We start from the raw sequence: 10,357 nt of genomic DNA, 5'->3' as shown, positions 1-10,357 counted from the left end.
CCCAGACCCTGAAAACATCAAGGAAAAGGTATGTAGCCAAAAAAAAAATAAAACATAAAGAGCCCTGGCTTAAAATAATTAGGTCTGAAGTGGTACATTGTGTCTGATTACATTAAAATCTAAGAAATGTTATTAGGATTCAGGCCTAACCAAGGCTTGAATACTTCAAGAAAGGCCTGAGGCCTACACACTACTACAGCCTAAAAAAATAAATAAGTAAAACTGGAGAGGGGAACGGCAAAAACCCCTGGCCCGATCTAACAATCACTTTTTGAAATGATTCATGTAATATAATCAGGTATTCTCCTAATCCAGGCCTAACTAGGACCCGAATACTTCAAGAAAGGCCCGAGGCCTACACACTACACAAAGGCCTAAATGACAAAATTAAAACATACAAAGGGGAACCATGGAAACCCTTGGCTCATACTAACTAGCCGTAGAATGATAAATCTTAATGCAGTCTAACACATGTTATGATTCAAGCTGAACCCGGACCTGAAGACTTCAAGGAAAAGGTCTGAGGCCTGTAGTCAAAAAAAAAAAGCATAGAGGGGAACCCTAAAGACCCCTGGCTTAAAATACCCAAGTCTGAAATGACGCATTGTGTCTGATTGCATTAAAATCTAACATTTTATTAGGATTCAGGCCTAATTAAGGCCTGAATACTTCAAGAAAGGCCTGAGGCCTACACACTACTGTGGCTTAAAAGAAAGGGAGAGGAGAACCATAAAACCGATGACCCAAAATAAGCAGCCTTGAAATAATACATTTGAATTTAATTGGGGTGATTTGTTTTTAGGCCTCAGGCCTTTCTTTAGGTATTCAGGTCTTGATACGGCTGGACTCGTAATAAAATGCCTTGGACTGCGCCCCTTTGCTTTATAGTGTATGCTTTCAGTGGCAGTTGTGTTGGGCCGGGGTTTTTAAGGTTTCCCTCTCCATTTTTGTGATTTAGGCCTCAGGCCTTTCTTGAAGCTGGTGATCATAACAAGGCATGCTGGGCACTTTCACCGACCTCAGATAAGCTGCCAGCTGCAGCATTAGAAGGCCCTGCACCTTCTGGCCCAGAAACAAACTTAAATAAAGGAACCCGAGACCAGGGGTGAAGCCCGGGAGCAAACATGATGAATTCAATGTCTCGCTGTTGGGTTTTCAAGCCACCATCTCTACCATCATCTCCTTTACGCAGCAGTAGACATCGCCACTAGGCCTGTGACACAGCTTTCTCTGTTAGCTACTCACGGTGTCCAGAGATTGTGGCCAAGTCCCCAACTGTCACCAGCAGGTCTCTCTCATGGTGACATTCCCAGTCTCTCTCTCTCTCTCTCTGAGACACCAGAGGGATGACGCAAACCCGAGCCGCCAGTTCTACCTCCGCACCTAAGGGGGCAGTGTGGCCACTTAGCCATTGATGTCCTGCTGGGCACGGTGGGTACAGCGGGCAGAGATTCAGGAAAGGTGGAACGGAGAACCAGTTGGCATTGCCAGTGAAGAGAATGAAGGTGCACCAGAGTGGGGTGCGTGAGGCTCCGAGAATGACGGAGATTGAGGAGACGGCACTTGTTTGGGATGGACTGGGCACTCAGGTTACTTACAGTGAATCGGCATGAGGACAGCAGGGTGTTGGGTGGCACTGGGAGGCGGGAGAAAGTGCACTTGTTTGAGGAGGATTACAGCGAGAGTTGTGCTCAAATGTCAGCTGAGGGTGACTGGGCAGAGGCAGCAGCAGCAGCAGCTGAGAACTTTGAGTGTGGGTGGCCTTCTGTGACAAGTAATGAGGAAGAGGAGGAGGAGGAGGCTGTAAAACTCAATTCAAGCTGTAATCCTCATAACGCCTGAGGTATGCTACAGGAAATTAAAGTTATCAAGATGATGTCGGGGGTCTCGCAATGCCCCAAACTGTAACGTCTTAGCTGATTTAAAAAGAAACTGTGAGAGACGCCGCAATGTTATGAAACTGATGACCACAAGGGGGCGCCGATCACATATCACATGTCCATCCACGCCGATTCCCAGTGCCGCTTTAACCCCTTTTGCTTCCCACAAAGTTTAATCCCCGGTTGGTGATTGTCGGTAGCTTGCATGGGGAACACACAGGCCTTCAGGGGGCCCATTTGAAGAAAAAAGTGCAAAGCTCGACTCCTCGGAACCCTCGGTGAAACTTTACAGGTGACATGGTGAGAATCTCGCTCTGGGGAACCCCCAACCCCCCCCCACAAAAAAAGAAGTGCCCACCGGTTTTTGGAGCACAAACATCCAAGCCCCCCAACTTCTGTGTCTTCACGTCCACTGAATGGTTTGGGAGCTCCGCATGGTCACATGACCAGTCTGTGTTTCTTTGTGAACTGGACCGACTCCAGTTTGGTCACCGAATCAACAGTCCAGAGGGTGGGATTCACGACTGAGGAGATGACGAGATGGTGGGCGCTGTCCGAGTCCCACAGGAATTAGGAGGGATGAGTCCAGGGAGACCACAGGAGCTCTCAGTCCGTTTGCATAGCGTGACCTGAGTGCGAGTGCTGGGGCGGAGGTAAGAGAACCGGACGGCAGATCCACCCTGCTGTGAGACATCTTGTGTGAATAGAGGAAGAGGAGGAGGAGGAGGCAATGAGGCCACCGAGCCATACGCGTGCTGTCACGGAGCAAATGACAAAGTGGCACCTCCTGCCACTCCTCTTGTTTGATCCTCTGAGGTCAGCTGAGACATCTTGTGAGGAAGAGGAGGAAGAGGCAGTCTCAACAGAAACCACTGTAAAAGCCAGCAAGTCCTCAGATGGGTAATTGGCACCTGAAGTGCTGTTCCAGAGCCATGGTGGGAGGCCTGGTCAAAAACGGCGAAGGGGCCAACTTCAATGAGAGGGCAACTGGGCACCTTCCATTGCTCCTCTTGTTGTTTGTGTTCAAAGGGCTGTGACATCTTGAGTGATGGCAGGAGGAGGAGGAAGAGTCCTAACTGAAGCCCCCTGAGGAAGTCGGTACGGCCATCGGGCAAGCAGTAAATGACTGAAGTGCCATGACGGAGCAGTGGTGGCTGCCTTGTTAAAGTGATAACCCACGAGAGCTCCTTCTGTCGCTCCTCCTGTTTGTTTCTGAGCAGTGGCTGGCTGTCAAAATGGCCGTCCCATTGGTTGTGTTTTTTTGATGTCATTGCCACTTAGTTTGAGATGGCAGACACCTGGCATGCTTACAGATGAGTTGGGTGATAAGCACCAAGTCCACACTTCCCTGACTGAGATCTCTGCACTGTGGGCACTTGACCAGTCTTCATGTCTGCCAGGATGATTCCAGGCGTGTGGAGTGTTGGCACCGGGCATAACTGAAATACCAGGGGGAGGCCTTGGCATCGCCCTCATGGCCAATCTGCCGGTCACCAGGGTCAAGTCTGGGAGTATGGAGTCAAATAGTTCAAAATATGCATTTGTGTCCCTACAAGTACAGCATGAGAAGAAAATGTCAGAAATAACGAGAGAAGGGAAGAAAGCAAAAGCAGCAGAAGTGCCTTCGAAACTGAGAGACCTCTCAAATCTGAGCCCACCCACCGGTATGCATGGGGTCCGCGTATTCTGAATACTTCAGTGTCCTGCCCCCACCCCCACTCCCCCCCCTAAAGCTCCAAGACGTGACCGGGGTGCACCCAGCGCTGCTAAAACGCGAATAACGAGATTCGGCAAATGGAGAAACATCGCCATTATTTAATACACGTGAGACATCTGGGGAATTTCAAACAAGTGCTTAAAAAAATAATCACATGTATTTAAAAATCTTTGAATAATATGATATATAATACTGTACATGTCTGTGTATAAGTGTGTGTGTGTGTTGTTATTTGGCTGATGCTGTTAACCAGGGTGACTTACGACACTGGAGACACAACTTGTGACATGGCAGGTGAAGTGAGTGACAGGGTCACACAGGTGTCAGGAGTGGGATTGGAGCGGACAGCCTTGGGGGTCCGAAGATCAAGACCTTAACAGCAACACTGAGTGCCTTATATATGTGTGTGGGTTATATTGTGTGCAAATATGTATATTATAGTGTGTGTGTGTGTGTGTGTGTCTCTCTCTCGCTCTCTCATTCATATATATGTGTGTGTGTGTGTATATATTGTGGCGGACGCCTGGCAGCTTATCCCGGCCTGGACACCCCTGTGATGGAAGGATGGGAGAAGGCAGCTTTTTCAGGACACTGCCTCCCCCAAAATGCAAGATGGCATCTCCCCTGGTGTGCAGCAGTGCCCCAGATTCCCGCAGGGCATCCTGGGACTTGGAGTCCCGTTTCTCAGCCCTGTTGGGTGCCGCCAGGGGCAGCTGTGAAAGGACGTGGGGAGTCCTGCAGCCCGGAAGTGCTTGTAAGTCACGAGGACGGAAGCCCCACAGTACATCCGGGCTGATTTAAAGACTTGGGATTCTCCATCTGACCCGGAAAGTGCTGGCAAGTTACATGGGAGGAAGAGTAGGAGCAGTGCTGGGTCAAGGACTATATAAAGGACTGGTGGAGACCCAGCAAGAGAGCCGGAGTCGGGAGGAGGTGGACAGAGAAGAAGAATATTGTGGATTACTGTGTGTTTATTGATTAAATATCTTCATAGTGCTTTTACGCCGTGTCAGCGTGTCTGTCTGTCTGTTGGGGAAAAGGTGGGCAATAGTGCCACCTAGCGCCCACCTACTTACAATATCTATTTATATATAATATAGTGTCTGTGTGTGTATATATATTATAATGTGTGTGTATGTCTATATATATATATATATATATATATATATATATATATATATATATATATATATATATAAACACACATACACTATATATTATATATAATTGTGTGTGTGTGTGTATAATATATATATATATATATATATATATATATATATATATATATATATATATATATATATATATATAATATACCCAAAGACACACAAATATACTGTACAAGTGGTGTGTGTGTGTTCATATATAACATACACCTATATACATGTGACATATAGCGCCTTGAGCATGGGAAAGGTGCTATGTAAAAAAAATTTACTAATCATCCATTATCCAACCTGCTAGATAGATAGATACTTTATTAATCCCAAGGGGAAATTCACAATATATCCTAATATATATATCCTAACTACAGGGTCACGGTGGTCTGCTTGGAGCCAATCCCAGCCAACACAGGGCACAAGGCAGGAAAGAAACCCCAGGCAGGGCACCAGCCCACCACAGGGCTATTATTATAATATACCATATATATACAGTATATATATATATATATATACTGTCTATATATATATATATATATATATATATATATATATATAATATAATATGAGAGAGAGAGAGAGTTCTAAATGTTTCTAATTTACATATGTGGTTTGTGTGTATTCTGTTTGTAATGTACATATATAATATGTGCATAAATTATATAAACTTTATTAATCCCAAGGGGAAATTCACACAAGTATCTTATGATGTGTGTGTGTGTGTGTCTATATATGTATATGTATGTGTGTATATGTGTATATATATTATAATGTGTGTGTGTGCACATACGGTATGTATAATATGCGCACACACACATATATTTATGTTTTTCTGTATTTTTCAGGTTATTTATATTAATTTGGTGTTTATTTTACCTTACATGTTTATTTTCTTAACTCCTTGAAATAATTTATTGTTCTGTTTCTCTTTCCTTTATTTACAGCATTACCAGAGGGCCACCCAACGCTGTGTACAGGAGCAGACCACCACTCCGGACCCCCGGTGAGTCGCCTTCTCTTTGCTTTTCTCTATCGTTTCCCGTTTCCTTTTTCCCCACCCATCGGTTTTCGGTTTCCGATTTCCTTTTTTTTTTTTTGAGTGCCTTTCCAGCCTGATGCTGAATTCCGAATCTGAGTTTAAGCTGGCTGATCGTAATTCCGCTCGTTTGATTCTATCGCTCGTGAGACGTCATAACGTCCGTCAGTCAGTCGATATCAGCGAGGGGTCTTGAGGGGACTCTCGTGCTCCTTTTTTTTCGGAAGCTCCTTTATTGAAGTGACTTCATTGTTTAAACACAGTGAGCCATGGCAGGTGCAGGTGCTTTTAGGACCGAATCAATCAACACGAGAAGGACTGAACATGGCTGGCCTGTCACCCTTTGGATGAGTGCAGGTGGTCCCAAAGCACACCTCCAGCACACTGACTTGCAGTTCAGCACCCAGGCCACTAGGGGTCCACACTGCCTCACCCTAAGCCTAAAACTCATGAATGTGTGTCTGGATGTCACTGGCAGGCGTCCTGATGGGTAAACATTGGACTTGAGCCCCTGATGGTTTGCACCCGGGGCTCTGCATTGTCGGCTTCACCGTCTATCGAAGTGCATCTCCCTCTTGATGGCCGTGTGACGCTCCCTGCCTGACATTGAGTCTGTGACACACACATGCAGGATGCTGAATTTTGCTGCACTTTGGCACACACCTTTGTGTCCCTTTGGACATTTCTGCATAGATTTGTCGTTTATGCGAGTTTATGTCTCCGTCTGTCCTGTTCTAAGTCTTGGTGTACTGACTCTTTCTCACCACAGGAGGGCGCCCTTCCCCACATAAAACTGACCCCTGAGCCCCGGTAGTTCAATCCAAGTGCTTTACTCCTTTTGACATTTGAGGGCCGACGGTAAAAATGACTGCAAGTCACAATAAAAATTAAAAACACCAAATCTTTGGGAAATAAACAAGTTGAAGGACCTCAGAGGTGTAGAAAAGAGCTGGTCAGCCGCCACCTCACGTCCTCTGGACTGGCAAGGTGGGCATTTTGTTGGCACCATGGTTTTGTCTGCTGGTGATTTCTCTGCACCCATATTCCACAGGTCCAAGGGGTCATTTGGCCACTTGGACATCACCCATCCCATGACCTCTTTGCTGTGCCAGGCGTGCCCATCTTAATAAATACAGATCCATGCTCCGCCTATGCCCTTTAAGAATGGGGTGAGAGACAGGTTCAGAATGGCATGATTACAAGTCATGACTCCCGTTGTTGACTAAGCTGCCCCCTGATATGCCAGTCGCCGGTCAGAGGGGGCAGCACATAGCACCTGAGTGGTCAATAGTGCCCACCTCTGCCTGCACTTTGCTTCCCTTTGGAGATGGCCTGTTCTGTTTCCTTGTGACAGCTTGGTGGTCCAGCTAACCCAATGGGTACATAAGGGGGCCCAATAGCTGAGATAGAGAGATGAGGTGGGTTATGTCGATGAATGCCACCTCCTCCTGCCATTCTGTCATTCGCCTCATCCTCAGGCCTCTGCTCTCGTCCTTTCATTTATATCCTAGGCCAAAAATAATAAAATAAAGCAGAGTCTCCATCGGAGTGAAACAAACTCCTCTGGCCAAAGCCAAAAAAAAGACGATAAAAATGAAAAGGCATCCCACCCCAAAACAAAAAAAAAAGAAGAAAGAAGAAAAATCTTTGGGGCCACAAGGGAAGTCCGTGTCAGCCAGGAGGCTTGGTGCCACCTTCCTCTTCCTCTTCTTCCTCTCCTGTTCTCGATTGTTGGAATCTGCCAGCTGCCGCCACCGCCACGTCCTCCCAGCTTTAAGTCATCTGGTGCGGCGCTTCTAGCATCTCCATGAGGAACGTGTCGATGGGAGTGTCCCCTATGAGCTTGAAGAAGAACAAGTGCTCGAGACACTTGAGGCCGATGGAGCGCAGGGCGGGCAGACGCAGCAACAGCTTGGCGAACCTGCAGTGAGGGAGAAAAGGGGAGGGTAGAGATAAAGTGTTAGGGGCAGCGAGAAGCCAGCCCACCCAAACACCCCCGCGCGGGCCCTGGTGCTATGAAGCGAGAAGAACTAAGCGTGGCACATTTTCTGAGTTTGGGTCCCCAACCCGCTCACCAGCAAAAGAAAGTTAAGTTCAACTCTGAAGGTCTGCACAGTCCAAGTGCCCCCCACAGTATTTGGTCATTCATTCCACGTGTTCATTGTGTGAGGGCTAGTTTATTTATTTATTTCAAAGTAACAGCTGGGACCCTCTGTAATCATTCCCAATATCAATTTGAAAACTTCTACGCATCACCTCTGAAGCTCCATTTGCTTAAACCGAAAGGTGCAGCTTCTTCAGGCTCCTCAACGCCCGCTCTCCATGGTGCTGAAATCTCTGTGGTCCTGAATCAGCTATCAGACTTCCTCTAGTGCTGTTATGTCTTGCTTGTCGTATGGACACTAAAACTGCACACAGTACTATAACAGAAGTAGAACGGTCCTCAGAGTGTGAACCATTAAAAAGTCACAGGTGGGATCCACCATACTGATTTTTTTATTCCATAATTTTAAACATGTCATTCACCCAGCACTCCAGCCATCCTCTTAACCTGCTAATCTAAGGTAGCGTCATAGTGAACCTGGAGTCTTGTCTCATCAATCATACAACTGAAGATGATCACAACTCCTGGACAGGACATCGGCCCATCACATTGCAAACACACACACACACCCTTCATTTGAGTCCTTGCTCGCTCTCCATGGTCCTGAATCAGCTTAGCTGCTCTCCATTAGGACTTTCTCTAATGCTGTTATGTCTTTCTCATCATATGGACACTAAAACTGCACACAGTAGTCTAGCAGAAGTAGAACGGTCCTCAGAGTGTGAACCATTAAAACGTGACAGGAGCCGCTCTCCATCAGGACTTTCTCTAGTGAAAGTGACCCTAATTTTAGTGAAAAATTATGTGAATTTCCCCTTGGGATTAATAAAGTCTATCTATCTATCTATCTATCTATCTATCTATCTATCTATCTATCTATCTATCTATCTATCTCAGTATATACTGCCTTTCTATCTATCTATCTATCTATCTATCTATCTATCTATCTATCTATCTATCTATCTATCTATCTATTATATAGTGCCTTTCACTCTCTATCTATCTATCTATTCCTGCCTACAATATCAAATTCATTCTATCTATCTATCTATCTATCTATCTATCTATCTATCTATTATATAGTGCCTTTCACTCTCTATCTATCTATCTATCTATCTATCTATCTATCTATCTATCTATCTATCTATCTATCTATCTATCTATCTATCTATCTATCTATCTATCTATTCCTGCCTACAATATCAAATTCATTCTATCTATCTATCTATCTATCTATCTATCTATCTATCTATCTATCTATTATATAGTGCCTTTCACTCTCTATCTATCTATCTATCTATCTATCTATCTATCTATCTATCTATCTATCTATCTATCTATCTATCTATCTATTCCTGCCTACAATATCAAATTCATTCTATCTATCTATCTATCTATCTATCTATCTATCTATCTATCTATCTATCTATCTATCTATCTATTATATAGTGCCTTTCACTCTCTATCTATCTATCTATCTATCTATCTATCTATCTATCTATCTATCTATCTATTCCTGCCTACAATATCAAATTCATTCTATCTATCTATCTATCTATCTATCTATCTATCTATCTATCTATCTATCTATCTATCTATCTATCTATCTATCTATCTATTATATAGTGCCTTTCACTCTATCTGTCTATCTATCTAGTTCAGTTGTGTCTTCATTAGAGTCTTCATTAATTATAAAGAGGACTATTTCATTTATGTTAGGTAGAATGCCCAGAGGGGACTGGGTGGTCTCGTGGCCTGGAACCCCTGCAAATTTTATTTTTTTCTCCAGCATTCTGGAGTTTTTTTTTTGTTTTTTCTGTCCCCCCCCACCCCCAACCCCCGGCCATCGGACCTTACTCCTTTTCTATGTTAACTAATGTCTTATTTTAATTTCTTATTTTGTCTTTTATTTTTCTTTTCTTCATTATGTAAAGCACTTTGAACTACTTTTTGTATGAAAATGTGCTATAGAAATAAATGTTGTTGTTGTTCATTTTGTAATGGGTGGCCAAAACTGCACAAAGTACTCCAGATAAGGCCTCACTACTGTGCTATTGAGCTTAAGCATAACCTCTGCCATGGCATGAAATGTTAATAAGTCACGAGTGTGAGCCCCCATACTGTTTTTTTTCCCCATAATTTTAAATACATCATTCATCCACCACTCCATCCGTCCGCTTAACCTGCCAATCGAAGGTAGGATCATGGTGAAGCTGGAGTCTTATCTCATCAATCATATGACACAAGGTGGTACCTCCGGGATGGGACACCAGCCCATCACATTACAAACACACACACACACACACACCCTTCATTTGTGTCCTTGCTCGCTCTCCATGGTTCTGAATCAACTTAGCTGCTCTCCTCTGGACTTTCTCTAGTGCTGCTGTGTCTTTTTTATAATTTGGAGCTCAGAACTGCACAAAGTATTCCAGATACAGCCTCACTAGTGTGTTGTTG

General features: G+C 44.5%; 1 protein-coding gene across 3 annotated transcripts in view; it reads right to left on the bottom strand.

Moving 5' to 3' along the window:
• Positions 1 to 6,604: 6,604 nt before the first annotated feature.
• LOC114657332 (retinoic acid receptor RXR-alpha-A) overlaps positions 6,605 to 10,357 on the bottom strand; it is a 385,485-nt gene continuing 381,732 nt past the window's right edge. For all 3 annotated transcript variants that reach the window (XM_028809094.2, XM_028809093.2, XM_028809095.2), the window contains exon 11: positions 6,605 to 7,714. In XM_028809094.2, the coding sequence (XP_028664927.1) occupies positions 7,567 to 7,714 (148 nt within the window). In that variant the 3' untranslated portion in view covers positions 6,605 to 7,566. The remainder of the gene's footprint in view (positions 7,715 to 10,357) is intronic.

The sequence above is a fragment of the Erpetoichthys calabaricus genome, chromosome 9 (genome assembly GCF_900747795.2).
Source record: "Erpetoichthys calabaricus chromosome 9, fErpCal1.3, whole genome shotgun sequence".
NCBI classification, from domain to species: domain Eukaryota; kingdom Metazoa; phylum Chordata; class Cladistia; order Polypteriformes; family Polypteridae; genus Erpetoichthys; species Erpetoichthys calabaricus.
The sequence above is the reverse complement of the archived record's forward strand: the minus strand, read 5'-3'. Positions and strand labels throughout refer to the sequence as shown.